This window comes from Rhinolophus hipposideros (assembly GCF_964194185.1).
Source record: "Rhinolophus hipposideros genome assembly, chromosome: 14".
NCBI lineage: Eukaryota > Metazoa > Chordata > Mammalia > Chiroptera > Rhinolophidae > Rhinolophus > Rhinolophus hipposideros.
Window position 1 is genome coordinate 3,366,480 of NC_138060.1, and position 20,903 is coordinate 3,387,382.

Consider the following 20,903-nt stretch of genomic DNA (forward strand, 5'->3'; position numbering starts at 1 on the left):
ATTTATTTATCTGTCCTTCTGTTTCATTGCCTCCCTTTGTGCCACTTAGATACAAAAACACCACTCAACTCAGCCTTACAAAGTATCTTAAAAATATTCTTTGTTACAGGAGTGTAGTTATGAGCTTAATTTAGTGAGATTGTCCTTTTAGGAGAAGTACTACTCTTGCTGATTCAGCAATTTGTGTGTCCACTTATGGACCACAATCCTCTGACCACTCTGTTTTCCCCTCTCCTGAGCTCAGTACACAGGAACCGAGTGCCATGATACCTTCCCCCCCCCCTCCACAGTGTCACTAAGTTTTCGTGAAATGATACACAGTATTTTCTTATATAAATGAAGTCTCTGCTCCACTCTGAGCAGTATGTTCCCATTGTCCACGCCTTACGCACATTGTTTGAAGCGGTCGCGCCAGATCCTTTTGGTAACGTTGGCCACATCTATGTGTGCGTCTTTTTGAGGCCCAAATGATTAGTTACCATATAGAAATCCTTATTGGTGTAATCACCAAGAAATCTCATTTCTCTCTAAACTCTAGGCACATTATTCAAAGAGCATTCTTGGGGTTTCTTCCATGTGCATTCGTGGTTCTCAGCTGTATTGACTCAAATAACCTAACTTCTGTGATTTTTCTAGCACAAGTATGCAAACTTCGGGTTTCTGCTACTGACCCTGTGCTCCCTGTGGAAAGGCGTGGCTAGCTATTATTCCTATTCAGTGCTTTGACAGTGAATGTCCCCATGAGGGTTTATTGATGGCATATTTCTTTTCTATTTTATTTGAATGCTTCAAAAAGATTGGTATTAATATACAGCACAGGGAATATAGTCAATAATATTGTAATAACCTCGCATGGTGACAGATGGGTACTAGACACAGTGTGATCACATCGTAAGGTACATAAACTATGTTGTACACCTGAAGTTAACGTAATACTGTGTGTCAACTATACTTGATTTAAAACAAAACAGATTGGTCAGTCATACCTCTGGCACTTCGGAGGTCTCCTGTTTTCCTTTTGCTTTATCTCCAATTCATATCACTTCTCCAATTACTGCCTTTAAATAAAGCCGTCTATGACATAAGCTTGAAAGACGCATTGTAGCAGGCAGAAGCAGTGCTGTCCACAGGTGCCCAACGTACTAGTAGAGGTCCAGTTCGCACAGTTTTCTCTTACATAGCCCACTGAGGTTATCCTCGGTACAGCTCGTCTGTTTGGGTCTTCCTTCCCAAATAACTACATCCATAGTTTGGTACGTCACTTAACTCTTCCTCTTTATTTGGACTTAGATGAGGTAAAAGTGTTACTTTGAACATGTGTTCCCAGGTTGCCCCAAGAAGAATTGGAGGAGGGTGATGGAGCCTCTGAAAAGAGCCCTTTATTGTCTCCTTGTCTCTGTGTTTGCCCAGATCCTTCCTGGCTTCTCGCTGCCATCCTTCCTCAAAGTCCTAGTCATTCCTGCTCCAAGTTTCGTGTCAGACTTTTTGTAGGAATAAAATGTCTGCTTAGATGGGTTGCTATGCCGAAAGAACCCGCTAAATCTAAGAAAATGTAAACAAATTCTGGAAAGTTTTCCAACTTAGCAGAAAGTTTGGTTTGCTGTTTCATTTGCCTGGAAATGGGAAAGTCAGGATCCCGTTCTAAAGTGCACTTTTTGGAGTCCTTTTGTGAAAGAGGCCCCCGAACCTGTGTAGTCACAGAAATGTTTTTCTTCCATTTTTCCTTGCAGGCACTTCAAGTGGCGAGACAGCTTCTCCTTCAGCAGCAACAACAGCAGCAAGTTAGCGGATTAAAATCTCCCAAGAGGAATGACAAACAACCAGCCCTTCAGGTAAAAGTTCATTTTAAAAAATGACATTGTACACTTTGGGATAGCTGATAAGCAATTCAGAAGTGGATTGTATTGAGAATTGAAAATCATGTAATAAAATCTTCTGCAAAAGGTACATTTTTAGTTTACCAGCAGAGTTTGACATTTTAGGGAAAATGGCTATTCAACCAAAAGTTTTGTTGTTGGGAGTAACTACTTAGACCATGTAATAGGAAGATGAGTAGCTACAGGTGTGGGTTGCTTTGTAGTGCGTGTTATCTTACCACTGAGAAAAAGTTTATGGTACTCAGAATATTACCTCATTCTCTATTGATGGGTCTAGAAATTCTGTCATGATGGGATACACACATGCGTTACTTCCGTGCAATGCTTCCCAGCTGGGGCAGAGTTTGCCCCTCTCCTTCCCTGGGGACAATGGGCAACGTCTGGAGACATTTGTTGGATGTTACGACTTGGGGGATCATGGGTGCTGCTGACAGTCTGGTAGGTAGAGGCAAGGGATGCTGCTGAACATCCTACGTTGCACGGGGAAGTCCCCCAAACAGAGTTATTCAGCCCCCAAAGCCAGTACTATCAAGAACTGCTATTGGGACTGAAGAGGACGTGGTGTTTTTCATATACCCAGTCGTGAGTGTAATACACACTCTGCTCTTCAGTGGATGTTTTCAGCATACTTCTGAATCACTGATAAAAAATGACGAGTGATTTTATATAAAGATACTAAGAAAGATTGTTTTAGTGACTTCTCATTGTAGGCACATGAGGACAGGGGTTAACAGAATAGGAGGAGGAGTGAGGTCATAAAAATCTCATTTAGATTATCTGTTGGACTAGAAAATTGTGATAGAAACTTCAGAGAAACTTGACTCAGGGTATTCACACTGACATCCAAGACAGGGCACTTGCAGGTAGGTACTGGGTGGCTCAGCTACTTTCCTCGCCAAGGGTGGGCAACCCAAAGGGGGAGGCTAAGATGAGTTTCTCACACTGGACATTTGGGGACAGAATCTAGAAACAGTTGCTGATGGGCATAACTTGCTGCTAGTTAATTTGATCACAAGGTTAACCCAGATTCTAGATTGTGTTGATCTCTCTCTGATCAGAGTGGACCAATACCCGTTCACACCTTATCCGGCAAAGATCAAATTGACCGTGGGCAACAAATTTCTAGTTTTTGTATATCTGCTTGGGAAACCATCGCTGTTGAGGTAGAGTTCAGTGCTGTAGCAACACTTTATTGGAACAGTTGAGTGACGATGTGCATTGTTTACTAACACTTCCAAAAGCACATACTTGGTAAACCATCACCAATCCATATGCCTTTCAATGTGTGTGAATGCTGGGGACATTTTTAATGAGGTACAGTGCCAGTGAGGTCCCATGTCAGGTGCTATAAGAAGTGCTTTGTTGTGCAGATGTCTTAAGAACAGCTCTGGAGGATGAAATATGACTGTGTTGACCTTTCAGCTGTGAGCTTATTTGTCAGGATTCAAATAAGTTGAAAGGATCAAACTGAACAGTTTCCGCAGTCAGACTGGGAATTGTGTTTCAGAGGTCAGCAGTGGAGGCCACATTGCAGATTCCAGAACATAGCCAATTGTTGGTACATATTAAAGTGCTGGGGCATCTCCTGCAGACAGAGACACAATTAAAATTCTAATTTATTAATGTATACAGGGAGCGAGCCTAGCCTGTCACTCAGTGATTCAAATGACTGTCCATTCTTTTTGCCTCCCTCCTGGAGCTCTCACAGTCTTAAAAATACTGAGTCCTCTTGAATTCGTGAGGCCTCAAGTGCATTGGAAAAATGACAATATATTATTGGAGGCTGCAAATCTTACACATAGTAGAGCTTTGGCTAGAGATAAAGAAACAGTACACACATACACAATCTGTCTGATACACTGCTCTTCAGTATTGAATATCATTTGTTATTTTTTTTATAGTAGGCTTATTTCCCCTCATACTTGTTTTTTTAAAACATATGGCATTTTTAGGTAACTTCTCTTCTAAGGTGAACGAAGTTCCTTTAGGGCTAAATATATGAAGTAAAGTTTCAGGGGATTTCCTTCTGAGGGCTCTTTATCTTCTTGCCCGTTGTAAGGTTTTTAGCCACCAGAAGAGTATAATACAGAGAGCTTCATTTTTCTTGGCAAGGACAGTGTCAAAACCAATTTAACACATTCTGCTGAGCACTTCAGTCTGTATAAAAAGTGTGGGATGAGGGGGCCATCTTGAATGCTGGTTTCACTAAAGAAGATGTTTTGAGTCCCTTCCTGCCTTCCTCAGTGGGAGAGTTGACAAGCAGAGAATTTAGACCAGCTATAAGAATTGATTGGGATGAAAAAGAAGAGTTGGCTGACTGTGTGTGTGTGTGTGTGTGTGTGTGTGTGTGCCTACTCACAAACATGCATTATAGACCACATCTCAGTTGCCTGGTAGGGTCATGCATTATAGACCACATCAGCTGCCTGGTAGGGTCATGCAAATCCACCAACTTTTATTATGTTGGCTGGCCTTCCCTAAACAGAGAAGAGAAACTACTAACCTAGGTCACATGGCATATTACCTCATTATAAAAATACGTGCATAGTCTCAGTGATTCATGGAAGGTCTAACCTTCACATTTAAATATGTCTTGCCATACCATGTCTTCACTGGGGCATCTCGGCTAGAATGGCTCTAAAATGAAAGGGAAATCCTATAGTAAATCTGAAGTGTTCTTTTCTGATCTTCTTACCCTTCATAACTATACTGAGAGACCTATTTTAGAAAATTTCAGATCCTGCGCATAGAGGAAGCTTGACAGGGAAGAAGGATTTCATCTGCCGATAGCTTGAGGAAAAAAATGAATCCCAAATCCCCACATACACTGTGACTCATATTTTAAGCATATCTCACACTTCCCTGCTTTATGTTTGGCAGCGCTCTCCAGTTTCACAGGCTGATGATACAAACAAAAGAAAATGGAAAGTTAGAGGAGGTTATAAGTGCTTACTCAATAGAGATCACAAAATGTAGTCAAACATCACCAATTTGAACTGATTTCACGGAGAGTAAAGAAGAGAGAAATAATGTTCTTTGCAGATACATATGTTAAACTAAATCTGAACTGGCCAGATTCTTGGGTGGTGATGTGGTTTATATAAAGGATTAATTGGGTATAGCTATCGCTTCTGAAGTTCTTGAAAAATATTCTGCTTAGTAACCTAAATATCCCCTTATTTAGTCTATTAATTTGCTTTGCCAATTTTTTATGAATGATACAAATGAAAATTGGCCTCATCGTACATTCAGGATCAGAACGATCTGAACTAATGAGATGCGACTGAAACATTTCTGGCGACGCCACTGCGCGCTGGGCCCGGAGACACGAAACTGGAGGACACAACCTGCCTTCAGATTGCTTAGAGTTGCAAAGAATAAACAGGGTTTGCTGCAAAAAGAAAATTATATTTCAGTAAAAATAGTAGGCTTACTTTTATAAATATTTATATATTTCTGAAGATTGCTTAAACAAGTGAAATAAATGCTTAACGGTGCAGGTGTGCTCATAACCTCAAAAATGTGTAACTTTACTGGCTGAGGATTAATTTGTGAGTAGATGAGCAATTTTATTGATCGAATTCTGGAACTTTGACCACCGTTTCTGGGTAGTAATTCATTTTGGTTCTTTAAGCATTTTAGTTGTTGGCATGAGTACATAAACTGGAAGGAAATCAAATGACACATTTTCTCCTAAGAAAGTAAAAGTACATGTGTATTCTGGCAGCATTAAAGTTGGGAAAGAAAGTAAACCCTATGTGTTGCTTACAGTGGAAAGCTGACCACAAGTTCAGGCCATCTATAAAGAATTTGAACTTGAAACCGATCTCCTGATAGTTTTGTCTTCTGCCTATCTATCCCCTTCTTTCCAAGGTGATATCACGTGCAAGCCCCTCACACAGGAGGCCATTTCACTGGAAGGGAGGGTATTGAAATCCACTGGAAGGTCAGCCTTTTAGTCCTGCTTTAAGTGGAGGAGGTTCAAATACAATATCGAGCAGGTGTTTTTAGCATTTTTATTTGCAGTTATATAAAACATGCTTTAGGCAGCATTTTTGCTTTGCATTAATGCCGCTTAGAATCTTAGTACCTCATATCATTTGCACGTTATTCACTAAGGAATAAATTGGTAAGAGGAAACCTTTAAAGGAAACTACGATTTTATGTCGTAGATAGTGAAATGGAATGGTTTTGAAATAGTGACCCTTAAAAAATATCCCTATGCACTAAATTAGTAAAGTGGGTAATTCGGGAGAAGGAAGCAAATAATTTTTTTTAAATGTCTATAGAGTTAACATTGTCTAGAAATGGCATCCCTGTCATTAAACAGATACGAAATGTTGAAATTTCAGTACCTTTTAAGATTTCATTGTGATCATCTGACTTTGGAGAATCCCAAAATCCTAAAAAATAAGTCTTGATAAGAGACAATAAAATAGAAATGATGCTTTAGAAATGGTTAGTTAAGTCTTTCAGATTACACACACCATTAAAACCATGATAGAAACAGTGACCCCCTCCTTCCGAGAAGCACTCACACACAGAATTTTGCATCTAGGCATAAGAGCTTCATGAAGCTCCACAAGTCTGTTTGTTGCCCTGGCTAAATGCTCTCATGTTAAGAATTTCTTTTCTGTAAAATAATGTGTTTTGTCCTTGCCTCCCTAAAAATTCCGAGGTGCGTTTTAATATAATGAGTTAGCTCATTTTTCTATTTTCAACTTCAGCTGTATACACGGTCACCCTCTGTCCCAGTCTGCTCCGGACAGCCCCTGTCTCTTTGTGTGGCTGGGCGTATTTATTAATAATTCTCTTTCTCCAGAGTATCCCAGTTTGGACATTTAATTATACGGTCAATAAATGTATTGAAGCGTTAAAATGCACGTGTGATGCTAATATTTTATATGTAAGCACGTTATTTGTCACAATGTGCATAGATAATTAATGGTTAGTAGGTGCTTCATATGGACCAGCCCCATGGCTACTCTGTGGTATAGGAACTATTATTAAATCAGCCTGTGGAGGAGGGAGGTGAAACTTGGAGAGGTTAAGTGACTTGCTTCAGAGCATACAGACTGGCAGCCCCCGGTGGAAAACCAGGTTGGTTAGGACCACAGAGGACTTGTATGCCATGGGCAAGTTAGTAAATGCTTCTCCTTCGATATGCATTTACTCAGCAACTGCTGAGTGCCATGTTTTCCACAAATAAACAAATTCTTATATTTTCCATATCGTAAGCAAAAATAAAACCAAGTCAACCAAAACCAATTCCACTGTCAACATCTGGATTTCCATTAAGAAAACTAAGATCTGCATAATTCCACTAATTGTTGCCTTGTCTGTGTGCGTCACAGCAGTGAGCACTAGCGAAGGAAAGTTATTTCTCGTTCTCAAGTCTGAAGTGCTCCTATGAGCTTCCATGTGTTGGAACATGGAGAAGTATGTTATAATCGTTGTTGGGGCTAGGAGGTGGGAAGGGACAGGAGAAAACATACTTGACTGGTCAAAAACGTGTAAATTGCTGACAAAATGACACATGTAATTAAGAGTGCTCCTACCATTTTACCTTGTGGTTTACACCTCCAGTGCTGAGAAAGAGTGACTCCCACCTCGCTAATTACCATTATCACTGAAATGCTAGGGTTGCAGTCATTAGTTCCATGTGCATTTAATTAGAGGAAGGCTGAAATTGGATTTAACTTATTACTTTTTCATGGATCACTTTCTTGTCATCACTTCAAATTGGATTGCAGCCCCAGGTAACTAATTATGAGAGCCACAGGATCAAGAGTGAAAAAAAAAAAGGTAATTAGGAATAACACTGTCGGACCCTTGCTGGTCATCCACTTGTGCTTCAGGGGGAAAAAAATGAGTCGTGTTTTTAGTCTTACAGTCTGTAGTCTTGCGGATTAGGGAGTTAGAGGTATGTACAGCTGCTGGGCATCATGGGAATCGCTCACCGCCTGTAGTGGTTTCTGTGACACGCAGCTGAGTTGAAGATGTCAAATCAACGTGATTCCACAATCAGTTCCTTAATATCTAGATTAAATTTGTAAAACCAACAGATTGGCTGTAGGTATGAGGCATCTCAACAACTGTGTAGTCTGGGGCCTCACATATATGATTACAAGAAAGCTGTCAAGATGCCTCTGAGCCAAAGTACAGAATATTTTAAGTACAGGGAGTTACAATTTAATGAACGTATTAATGTTCCAGAAACATCATTCATATCTGACAGGAAGACATATCAGTCAGCACAACAGTAAGGTTTAGGGTTTATGCATCAGGAATTTTTGTCAAAGTTTCCATCAGCCCCTAATATTCAGGCCACTTGCTTTGCTTCTGGTTTGTTCCCCACCCCACCCCAATGTTGCGGATAGGTCTGCTGAGGTTCTGTTTCTCCTTCCGCCCCCATTGAAAATACTTTAAAACAAATTATATTGTTTCCATGTGCAGAGCAGAATTCAGAACTGCAGGCAATCAATTTTATTGACATCGTCTGAAAAAATGTTGATGACAGTTCGAGGATGTGAAAGTATTGGATTTTTAAAGTCGCCAGTACTGTGTGGCAAAAAAAAAAAAAAAGAAAGAAAGAAAAAGAAAAAAAAAAGAAATGTAATCTCATTACTCAAAAAAGAGTCCTGTGAGTTCGACTCTTCTGTGAAGGGAGGCTTCTTTGATAGACTATGATAGTATAATGAGACGTCTTGGTAGCAGGCCTGTTGGTCACCTGGAAGGGAGAAAAAGCGTCCCAGAGATGTGAGTCACCGAGCGAAGATAGCTCGAGTTTCCTTAGGTTGTTTAAAATGGGTTTTAATGTTCCGTTAATGTAAGCAAATAACCACGATTCAGTCTTGGGTGACTTTCAAAGCTGGGCAAGTAAGGCTTGCTCGTTCTTTTCCAGGGAGTAGAGGGATGTGTAGACCACCATGTGCCCACTCAGCAGAGGCCACCACATTACCCCACAGTGATAAAATACATCTCCTGGAATTATAAGGCCCTTTCCTGTGTGAACCTTCTACGCAAAATCTCAAGAACCAAAGTAGTAATCATCAAGTTGAATGCAGAAAATTAAAGCTTTTTTTTTTTGAACATCTTAAGTTGATTTAGAATTTTTGTACACAATATTCATCTGTGGTTGAAAGAGGGCACGTCAAGGTCAAGTGATGTAGTGTTTTCCATTTTTCCATGCGTCTCACAGTGTGTGATAAAAGCAAACTCTTTTATTTTGTAAGTCTGCAGGAATTTCTGATGAAGTGCAGAGGTCACGTTCCCTGTCAATTTGAGTAGCCAGCATTTTTTAACTACTGTTTTTTCTTCCTTTTTGTGTTTTTTCTTCCCTGCCCCCACCTCTCCATAAACCGTGGCACTTTTCTGACACATGCACAGTGAAATCCTCCAATCTGAAACTCATTAGCACACAGCGCTGGACCCTGTCCAGTGGTTAGAAAATTTCCTGAAGCCTAGAATAACAGCATTTGGTGCAAGCACCATGGACCAGAAGTGACAATGGGGGTAGTCTCGCTCCCCTGGCACCAGGCCCAGTCGGGAAAGCCAGCTGACCATGCAGCACAGTGAGACAGAGGTCGTGCATATGGGATGGGCTCAAGAAGCTTGGTTCATAGAGAAATATGCTTCTGAAATCACAAGGCGATCTATTTTTTCCTCTACACTTACTATTTCAATTGGGCTGGAGGTATTTATCTGCATTAGCTGCAGGAACATGAAAGCGAGCCATCAGAGAAGGAGAATGAAAACTAATTTCTGCGAGGTAATATTTTTCACTTCTGTAACTATTGGGTATTACAGAACCTATGGATTTCATTCATTCATTCATTCATTCATTCATTCATTCAAACTTTATTCATTGACCCTCACTATATCCAGGTAATATGACCGAAGTGAAACACTTGTCCTAACATTAGAAAATCACACAATTCTCGATGGGTCAGGATAATTGAAGCCAAGTTTTAAAACAGGAAACTGAGTCCCCAAAATATAATGGTAATAATAATAAATAGCAAACACTGAGAAGCCAGCTACTGTACAACAACCATATGGGGATAAACATTATTATTATTTCCATTTTACAGATGAGGAAAGTGGGGCATGGAGAAGTTAAATCCAGGGCCAAACAGCTGATAAGTGGCAGACCTGAGATTCTGGCCCCAGCAGTCTGGCTCGAGAATCTGTGCCTGTTACATTCTACCGCCTGTGCCTGAGCATGGCCTGGGCCTAGCAAACAGGGACAGCAAAAGGAACAGGATCAAAGCTGCTGATGCCTAATGCTTGTCACTAACCACCAGACCACACTGTCTCCTAATTTGGACATATGTTTATGGGCATATTTGAAAAATAGTGCTTGTAATTGAAATATGCACTTTCTAAAGGGAAATGACGCTTGGGAAAGAGAAGAAAGACGGGTATTACTCAAAGCCTGCAGACAACTCTGCAAGTAATTGTCTAAAGGCAGCCGTTGAAATTGAGAAGCAGTTTGGAAAATGTACAGTTTGGGAAATTTGTGTACCGATGTAATTACGGTAGTTGTGAGTTGATGTCATGCCTAGTAACTGTTTTTGTATTGCCTGGGCCTTTGTTACTGAGCTGTGATATCATGAGCAAACTATTATAAACATGGCATGGGTATAGCATGCTTGTGTAACAAAAGATTGGGAACTTTTATTAAGTTTGTTTTCCTTGTCATATTGTAAAAATTTATTATGTGTACTGTGTATATTAGAAACAGATTTGGGTAATTCTGTCTAAATGAAGTCATCCCAGCTATTTCCAGACTGTCTGTTTTTGGTTGTGAATAATTTTCATACATCAGATGGTTGTCATATTTAGTCGCTCTCAAAATTTTAAAGAGAACATACCCCAATTTGAACTTTGGGTGGACTTCAGCCGCCTTGCTATTGAGATTGTTGGAATCTCAAATTATTGCCCAGTAAGTTGCAGAGACTGAATACCAGTCATTTCTGCAGGGTCGAGCGCTACTGCCTTCTATTCATAACTTTCCCCTTCATCAAAAGCACAGGTTTTTAACTACTTCAGCAGTAGAGCTTGAAGCTGCCAGGACACAATTAGGTAAAGAGCGCCAGCCCGCGTCCTTTTATGTTACATCCCATTGGGGAAAGTTAGTAAACATTCAGGCAGACAGAGCCCAGCGCTTATTGGTGTTCATGGTGAAATGTGGATTTTTAAATGGGTGAATTCAAAAACTTTGGATGACTCAACCCTTCCCAGCTACGTTCTTCTAACTCCTCCTTTTGCTACCAAACTTTTAGAGCCTGGGTATTTTGCCTGCTTCTTCAACTTTTGTTTTGTTTTAACCAGCTACTTTTTTTCCTAACCTCCCCAAATCTGGCTTTTCTTCTCATCATTTTCTTGAATTTTCTTGTCACTAAATTCAGTGGCACGTCTCTTCCCCCCCTCAGCCTCCCTGACTTCCTTGTAGATAACTCATCCTGTGGGTACTCAGCTCTTTGCAAACGGCCGGCCTTCTTTTGAACTCCTTCAGTTCCAGGCCCCCGGCCCCCAGGACGTTGTCTTTTACTTCCCTGTTCTCTGCTGGGACACAAGTTAATCACTATCCCAAAGTTGCACTTCTTTGTCGTGCTCTGTAGCGATCCGTCCCCCTTCTTTGTTCTGGTGCCCTGACTCCAAGCTTGTGTGTGCCCCCTACCCCCCGACCCCAGCTGTCTGTCCATGCCTCTCTGCTAGCTCACGATCACAGCAATTTCAGTTACGTGCAATCCTGCGGGTCACTTTTATCACCAGACTCAGAGTCTTGAGTCATCACGGACTTATTAATTTCCTTCATCCCCGCCACGGTACCTGTCATCAGATCTGCCATTTTCCCTTCCAATGAGTATGTTCTGTCTGTTCCTTTCTCTGTGTTTCCCCTGATGTTGCCTCGTTCCAGAGTTCAGACCTTTAGTTAACATGTGCCTAGAACTTGGCAAACAACTATAACCACTCCCCCCCCATCCCCTTAGAGCATGTCTGTCCTTCACGTGTATACCCATCCTACCTGCTGCCCTCAGTCTTTCCCCAAATGCCATGTCACTCTGCTATTCAAAACTTTCAGTGGTCCACCAGTACCTACTATACCAAATCCCCAAGATTGAAAATATTGCTTGTCTGTCACCTGCCATGTAGACAGAGGACCGTGGTCATTAAATTGTGTTTGAGTTTAATTCCGAGAGAATTCTCTCTCTGTCTGCTTTCTTCAGAAGGAATCCAAAAGCCACATGACGTGCTGCGTTTCCTGCGTTTCTCTGCTGTGTCCTGTGCTTCTTTTCCATCGGTTCCTATGCCACGACCTCCAGGTTCCTTTTGACTCTCTGGCCATAGGACCCACAGGCCAGGTGCCCCCTGTTTGCACATGAAGAGCTGCTTCGTCAGACCTAATGAAGCTGCTTTTAATAAGATGCCGATGAAATTATGCGTGCTTTGTTCTTCATTTGATAGCATAAAGGGATTGTTATTTATCCCAGAAGCAGAATTAAGAGTCCAAACCACACAGAATGGACAGAGCAGACAGGTTTCATTTGATCTAGGTCGGAAGTAGCTCTGCCTCGCCTGCTGTTTGAAGGATTCTGCAGCCAGGATGGCCTCTGGGCCATCGCGCTGACTGACTGCCTGTGTCCCCCCCGGGCCCTGCAGTCAGCAGTGGTGCCATGTGTGCCACCTCACCAGGATTCACAGATGTGTCTGACTAGTCTATGCTGATCATATACCAGAGGAGAGAAGTTCTGGATTAGTTTTTCTGGGAAGCCTGATAGATCCTGTGGTGACTATTGAAATATTATCTAAAATTCAGCAATACTTTGTGTTTTTCCCTATATCCTTATCTGAGACTGAGCAAGTTGTATTCTTATCATGAAACTATACCTCTTCATGGTCAAAACCAAGGAGTAATTTGTCCTTAGAGGCACAGGCCCTTGTCCACCGGTTCCTCACAGACTCAGCAAGGCGATGAGTTTCAGAGATGTGCACACCAGGATATTGTGAGAGCAGGCGCAGTGTGGCCCGTGTCAGGCTGCCCGACTGAAGTCCTCGCCTTCCCCTTCCTCCTGTGTGACCTTGGAAACGTAGCTTCTCTGTATTTTTGTTTTCTCATCTAGAGTGTGTGGCAAATTATCTCCTCTACCTGAAAGTGATTGTGAAGGTGACATGATTAATGGCTGAAAAGTGCCCGCACGGAGCCTGGGACCCAGGAAATTCTCAGAAGTGTTAGCTCTTCTCATCATTACATAAACTCCTTTTACAAGGAGGATGACTACCTATTAAATGCGAAATTACAAGTTAATTCACTTGATATCAGTCACTATTCAAATACAGAGGGTGCCAAAAAAATGTATACACATTTTAAGAAAGGAAAAAACTGGATTAAAATTGTAATGTTCAATATATACCGATAACAAAAGATGAAGACAAGTCATGTGTATACATTTTTTGTCCCCCCCCCCGTCCCCCCGTATATGATTTAGCAGCATAACTGGGACCATCCTTTGGCTTGTTGTCAACTTGTGGTTAACCACACTTGATGGGAAGACATCCGGTTCCTCATCTGTGAAGTGGGGGTGATCACAGCACTGACCCTAAGTTGTGATGAAGGCGAGCTGACGTAATTACGTGAAGTAGCCTCGGAGGATGCCTGGCGCACAAGAGATAGTTAATAAGTGTTATCACCCCTCCCTGCTACTACTGTTCCCAGCACTGTGTTGACGGAGCTTTGTTGTCCTAAATGTGTCAATTTTGGCATAAATGAGGGTCATGCTGTTCTAAAACTTCCATCCTGGGTTCGCTTCTGTCCTTGTCTTCTCAGAAGTTTATATGAATTAATGCTAGATTGCTCTCACAGCCAAGGAACTATTCCCGAATCTGAAATCTCGAGGCTGTGTCACTGGGCACCCAGCCTGGCACAGAGCAGGCAATCTGTGGATGTTTCTTCCAATAATGAGTTAGTGAATAAGTGAGTGATGAGAGAATGAATAAATGAATGAGTCAAATATCTGAGCCCAAAAGAAAGGAAACTCAATAAATACTGCTTTAGCTGAAGAGGCCGCAGACTGATCTCAGGTGCATAAGCCTCTGGGACACTTCAAGAACCTAAACAGCGTGGAAAGAACCCAGTGTCGGTCTTACCGAAATCTTTCACTGTGTGGATGAAATGGATCCTGCCAAGTATGGCGTGAAAATCCAAAAACACCTGCAGTGTTGTTTGACTGCCTAATGCTCTGTGTTTGCCTTGTACATCTACTAATCTGTTTAAGGTATAATGTTAATGGCATAGAACTTGAATTCATAAGTATAGAAAATTAAAGGAGACTAAACAAAATACAGAAATGTGTATTTGGTGTCAAGATTAAAATTCAATGAAGCACAGTGAAGATGGAGTAGATTATTAAATAAACTTGGAGGGAAGATGGAAAATATACCTAAATCTCTCATTTTGAAAGGAATTGGTTTACTTGATTATTTGCAACAGTATCACACTCAGGAAAATCCAAGACAAATGAAAGCAAAACAGAATTTAATTGAGCTATTATTTTGCAGACTTTGGCTTGGTTTCAGACAGTCTAATCAAATTGTGCTTTGCTCAAATAACTAATGTTAAATGCAGCCTACCAACAGATGTTTAAAAAGAGTCTAATTGGAAAATCTACATCCTGGATTTAGTCTGTCTCATTGGAAAAAATAGCTACAAATTTGTATTTTCGAGGACGACACCCAGTGACAAGTATTTCCAGAAAAGATAGTTTTCTTCAAGGATGCTAGTGGTTGGGAGGAATTATCTTGAGTAGTCAAAGGTGGCGCTGCGGAAATTAAATTTCTTGGAAATCCTCCAGCTCTGTGCCACGTGGAGCTATACAGAGAAATCTCCTTTATCACATTACGTCACCAGCGTCCTGTTACGGTCCCTGGATCGTGTCAGGGGCCCGTGTGCTATAATTTATAATGAGCCCTTGCAAGTCGTGCACGGCACAGACTGATTGATGGCATTTAAAGGCACTGTCAAGGTGGCTAGGTAATGAAGTTGACCTTCCTCCATCGTTTTCTCAGTTTCAGGTTTGTATATATAAAGAAACTATTTCACTGCCACCTTTGCTTGGAACTTTTCATTCAATCTACAAAAAGAATTTTGGCTTATAGTTAATTCTTTTCTTCTTTAAGATCAGGAGTCAGCAAAGTTCTGTGAAGGGCTGGACAGTAAGTATTCTGGGCCCTTTGGGCCATCCTGTCTCTGTGGCAGGACTTACTCTGCCGTCGGCAGGCAAGAGCAGCAGCAGACAATAAACACATCAATGACTGTGCGTGCCAAGTTCCATGGAAATTCATTGTGGACTCTGAAATTGGAATTTCATGTACTTTTCACGTATCATGAAATAGTCTTATTTTGATTTTTAAAAAACTCTTTAAAAAATAAAAAGAATTCTTAGCTCAGGGGCCATGCAGACAGTGAGCCAGATTTGCTGACCTCTGCTTTAGAGGACCTGATGTGATCCTGCATGTTGTTCCTTGAACGAGGCTGCCGGTATGAGGGGCTAAGAGGACTAATCTCGGGGCTAAGAGGACTACCCTTCCAAACCTCACACCCTGGTGTGGGACTGGGGCAGAGTCTGCTTGGGGGAAGAGCCACCTTTTTGAATTTGCACAGAATTGCTATCCAACACCCAACTTTCTTTCCTTTCTCTTTTTGGTCTGACATCTTTCCACACACTATAGTAGGTGTAATGATGAAAGCAGTAATTTTTTGAGGAAAATGGACAGAGCTGACAGGGCCTTAGCTAGCCTCCACCTCATACTCATGGGAAATTGAGGAAAGCACCTTTGCGAGACGCTTATTCTAATCTGTCAGGGTATTTTCATAATATACCTGATTTTGTTACATTAAAACATTTGACTGCCATCTGCCAAAATAATATCTGATATGTAGATACTTTGTAAGTAAAGAGGTCTGGGACAGTGTGAACGGCTCCCCTTGACCTCAGACAGCCACACTCCTCCCACGTGCACCCCTCCCTCCTGTCGCTGATGTGGTTTTCCTCCACTGGTTGCATTTTGAATCCAGGCATGTCTGATTTTGGCAAAGTTACCTCTCTAAGCCTCAGTTTCTTATCTACAAAAGGTTAGTCAGTGGTTCTCAACCCTGGAAGCACATCAGAATTAATATAATTTTTATCATCGTCAAGATCTAGGCCTCAAAGCTTTTTAAAATCATAGGTAGATTCCTGAACGCTACCTACTGATAAGAATCTGGGGATACGACCCAAACACGGGTATGTTGAAAATCCTTCATCAGTGCTTCTTGTGCATTCCTGCAGCCACACACCACTTGTCAAGTTGACAGCTGAGTTCCTTTCCTACTTGAAATCTCTGTCTCTTTCATTCTGTTGTCCCTCATTTCTTTGTTCCCTAGCCTCCTCCTGCTAGTAGTAGAAGCGAACTCTGACTGCATCTCCCCAATGCGAGTGATCTGTGGTCATCAAAAGATGTTAGGGAATCCCGGTCAGGAGTCTTGGCTTTTGGCCCGGGGTAATTTGCCCAGGAGGTAACACTGAAAGGAGGCTGAATATAGTATGCAAGAATTAGGGAGACCACCCACCTGTTAACCTTGGTGTCTCCTTGAAAAGTCCAGGGACTGAAGACAAAGAAGGATAATCTAGCTCAGGGGTGTCCAAACTTTTTTCAACGTTTTTCACCATATGCGGTAAAATACACAAACAGCTGGGCCACTCACTCGAGGTGAAGTACGTATTGCCTCACCTGGTTTATTTAACTAACTAAATATATTTTTGGAATTTGCTGTGGACCAATTAACAATGGATCATGGGCCGCAGTTGGCCCGCGGGCCGCAGTTTGGACACCCCTGAAGCTGGTATCTCACTGAAGGTCTATCTGGGGTTTAAACTATGCAGCTTATCTCCTTTCCTCTAATAATTGTGCATTTCTGCTTTGGAATGGACCTAGAGAGCACACATTGACAATATGTGCCCATTTTTATGGTATTTCCAGGCCAGCCCCAAACTGGAAATACTGTAAGTAAGTCTCACAAGCTCACTAACTTGATTGCTACCAAAGTCATTTGGATACCTTTCAGGTAAGTATTGAAATTGGCCCACATCTCAGAGTCACACCTGGCTTCTAGGAGTCTAGGGCATACATCATTCAGGAACTTGAATGTTATTTAAAAGGTAGAGTCTGTATTTATCCAGGGCCTTTCTTCTGTCACTGTTTTATAAACAAATACCTGCTCTGCTCGTTTTCCAAAATACAGGGAGAAAAAAACTACCAATGTGGAACCAGAAAGACAAACTGGGTGTCTCATTCCGCTTTACCTGTATTACCACATCCAAGTCTTAGTTGACTTTTTAAAAATAGAAGCCTCGTCATTCTGCAACTGTTTGAGAATGTGTGGACTGTTAATTGATGAAGGCAAAACAGCCTTATCGTAGCATGGTCCATGAGGTCCACAGGGTATTTGGGCAATTTTTGTTTTTTTTTAAGGTCACACCACTGTGTGAGGCCTGAATACCCACCATCTAACAGCAAGTAGCCAATCTTTTTTTTTTTTTAACGCAGTTTACCAATTGGAGTTCTACAACAGAGAGATTATATTTTTTGACTTGTGAACAGCAGGTCAGACATTTCAAAGGAAATTTAGAGAGCAGTAATTTTAAAAATGTACACAGATGAATTTGAAAATAAATATTTCACTGTCTACACAGCTCTATTTAGAATACTGGCTTTGGAATGTATTCTGGGAGCCTTACCATTTTGCATGACACTGTGTCAGTTCATGCACAATATATTAATGCTTAATTGAAGATAATGTAACTGCAGATCAAAGGCATAATTAACGGGCTTGCAGAAACTCTTATGTAGATCAGGATTTTGACTAATAGGAGTCTGGAAAAAACTGGTTTAAAAAAGATTCTGAGACCAGCTGAGCCGTCATCTATCTGCTCAGCTGAGGGTGACAACAACTGGAGCTACTACCGGCATGGATGGATAAGGATTGCTCTCACCTCCAGCATTTATCACCACCCGCCTTTGAAACCAACACTTCTCTGGTTTGGCTCCCATTTGGCCCCTGGAGCTGCTGAACTGGAGAACTCTTGAATATCTCCTTGTCTACAGTGAGGGGTTCATTTCCATAGGTGTCAGGGTATCTCTATGACTCCAGGACCTTTAACTTTAAGATGATGCGTGTGAGCTTGGAACAAGCCTTAGAACAGGTTGGCAAACAAAGCCCTGAGGGCCCAAATCCCACAGCTTGTTTTTGGTGGACCTACAAGCCATAGACATTTTTAAATGGTTGAAAAAAAAAAGTCAAAAGAAGAACAATATTTCATGAAACATGAAAATTATTCGAAATAAAGACTTCAGTGTCCACAGATACAGTTTTATGGGAATAGAGCCACATATGCCCTGTTTGCTGACCCTGGCTCCTTTCAAGGGTTTGAGTCATTGTGTGTCCTGCAAAAGCCTAGAACACTTGACCATTTAGCCTTTTACAGAAAAAGTTTGCTGGTTCCTGGTTTAGAAGTTTGGATTGGATCTTCAGGACCTGTTTGGGAGGAGAAGCTTGGGCATCTAACAGCTTACTTGTTTTATAGAGGAAAATAGCTGAAAAACAAGACAACAGTTTTTTGGTGTTTTTTTTTTTTTTTTTACCAATGTTGGTAAAATGTTGTCCTGAGAGCCAGGCCCAGAGCGTTCTCGTGAGATCTCTCGTCTTTATTGTTATCATCATCGTCAAGAGGATCTATCTCTTTTTGATATTTATTAATATCGTTTTCATTGAGGTCTAGGATTCATTTGGTATTAAAATTTGGTGGAAACAATATAGCAATTCTGACAGCAGGGCTTCTAGGAAGTAAATGTGAGAATAGCCTAGAGGATTGAGTGACTCCTTTACTCATCTATTCATGTATCTATTTGTATTAACACGTCTTCTGTGCCTGTTGTGTGCTGGACCCTACTTAATACTGGAGCACAGAATTGAGTATGTTTAGTCTTATGTCACAGGTGGGACTGGACAGAGGGAATTTAATATGAAGTAATCAGTGTGCTACTGGATGTGAATATAGGAAACTCTGGGAACATAAAGGAACTGAGTACTTGAATTGTGACTGGCATGACTGAAGAACTGGATTTTTAAGTTGTATTTATTTCAAATTAATTTAAATTTAAATAGCCATGTATGACTAGTACCTATCATTTTGGACTTTGCAAATAGAGAACATTTCTATCATCATAGAAAGTTGTATTGGACAGTGCTATTCTAGAATGTCCTTTTGCTTTTAAAACATGGCAGTAAATATATCTTCCTGCTGAAAGATCAGAAACTAGTCTCTTTTAATGTGGCGTCTTATACCTCTCCAGAGCGAGTCTTTCTAGCTGCCTGCCACTTCCATCTTCCACGTCCCTTTACTGCATTGCTATCGGTGTAGGACAACACCACAGCAATCTCGGGGACATCTAGTGTCTGAAGGCTCACAGTTTTCCTTCAAATAAGAAAAAACTCCAAAGACCTGGAAGCTTCGTTGAAGAAAACCAAGCCAAACTTCCTCCCCCAGAGAGAACCACAAGACCCTTTGAAAACATGATTATTTTTATTTGTGTAAACTTAAGATGGAAATAAGAACTTCAAAAGAGTATTTGAAAAAGACCTTTCTCACCAAAAAGCTTAAATCATTTCCTCTGAAAGTTTCCTTCTATCGAAGGGTTACTTTGGTCCCACAGACTTGCCTCCTCCTTTCCTCAATCTGAGGGGGTGGAACATGACCTTGAATTTCCATTGATACTGTTCTGGGGTCCCGCAAGTGTCCTTGTTCTTTCTTTCTTTCTCAGGGGCAGAGACTGACACACCCTGGTTTCCTGTTGGCGTTTATAAAAGCCAAATCCTTGAATTTCATTTCGTGCTTCCAAAATTCCTTTCATAATTGTGTTTCTCACACTGGCCCCACCTAGTTGTGAGGTTTATTGGTCTTTGTGTTATCAACACTGATATAATTAATAATCATTTCTATTTGAACTAATAACAGTACTAATAATAGCATTAAGTTCATTGGTTGAATATGTTGATTAGGAAAAAGCTTGGGGTTGCCCTTAAACTTTAGCTTGAGGTGTTGATGAAATAAAGCTTAGTTATTAAGACTCTGGAGTTAGATACAACCAAATTCAGCAACCATCATTTACCAGCTACAGGACCTTGTTGAAGTTAGCTCACTTCTGAACTTCTATAAAGTCAAAATGTCTACCGCTCAGATTATATTAGAGGATTAAATTACATATACAGATATGTATGTATATATTAATGTATATATGTATACATATACATATGTATGTATATATATATATATATATATATACATATATATACAGAGAGAGAGAGAGAGTAACTTAAAATGTTACTTACTCTTGCACCTATTGTTCTCATCATCCATCCTATGACGTTGGTTGTGGGTTATCATTTATGAGATCCCAGGCAGGCTTGCCTGGAAAGAATTGGAATTTCATGTAATAATTTTGAGAGTTTTTAATGGCAGGAGATGGGCAGAGACTGGCGATTATCAATCCCTGCGTGCATTTCACAGCAAAGAGCATCTAGAATGGTCATAAAGATCAGCTCTGGATCTTTCATACGCACAGATGAATGAAAGATTCTACAGCCAAAGAGAAGTGTGCTGAGTTGTGCAGTTTGTAGTGCATCTTACAGGGATCTGCTTCTCTCATGATGGGAGACGCAGCTGCACCTGCTAAGAAGAAAAGACAGGGTGTGTGATGAGTGTTCTCCCCCTTCCCGAATCCCTCCTACTTCTTCTCTCCACTCTAAGAAGGAATTTGTACAATTGTGTTCTTACTGACTTTATAGTTACTGGTGTGCAAAGAAGGCTAGGGAGTACTCTAATTTCCTCGTCATTTTTACTTTTCTTGGGCCTTGGTGTGTTGAGAAAGAAAGCATGGATTTTAAAGTTGTCTTTTGATGACAGCTTCTCTTGGGGACTGAGT

General features: G+C 41.0%; 1 protein-coding gene across 7 annotated transcripts in view; it reads left to right on the forward strand.

Moving 5' to 3' along the window:
- Positions 1–20,903, forward strand: part of FOXP1 (forkhead box P1) — a 578,556-nt gene that overhangs the window by 432,106 nt on the left and 125,547 nt on the right. For all 7 annotated transcript variants that reach the window (XM_081071680.1, XM_081071679.1, XM_081071678.1 and 4 more), the window contains one exon: positions 1,731–1,832. In XM_081071680.1, the coding sequence (XP_080927806.1) occupies positions 1,731–1,832 (102 nt within the window). The remainder of the gene's footprint in view (positions 1–1,730; positions 1,833–20,903) is intronic.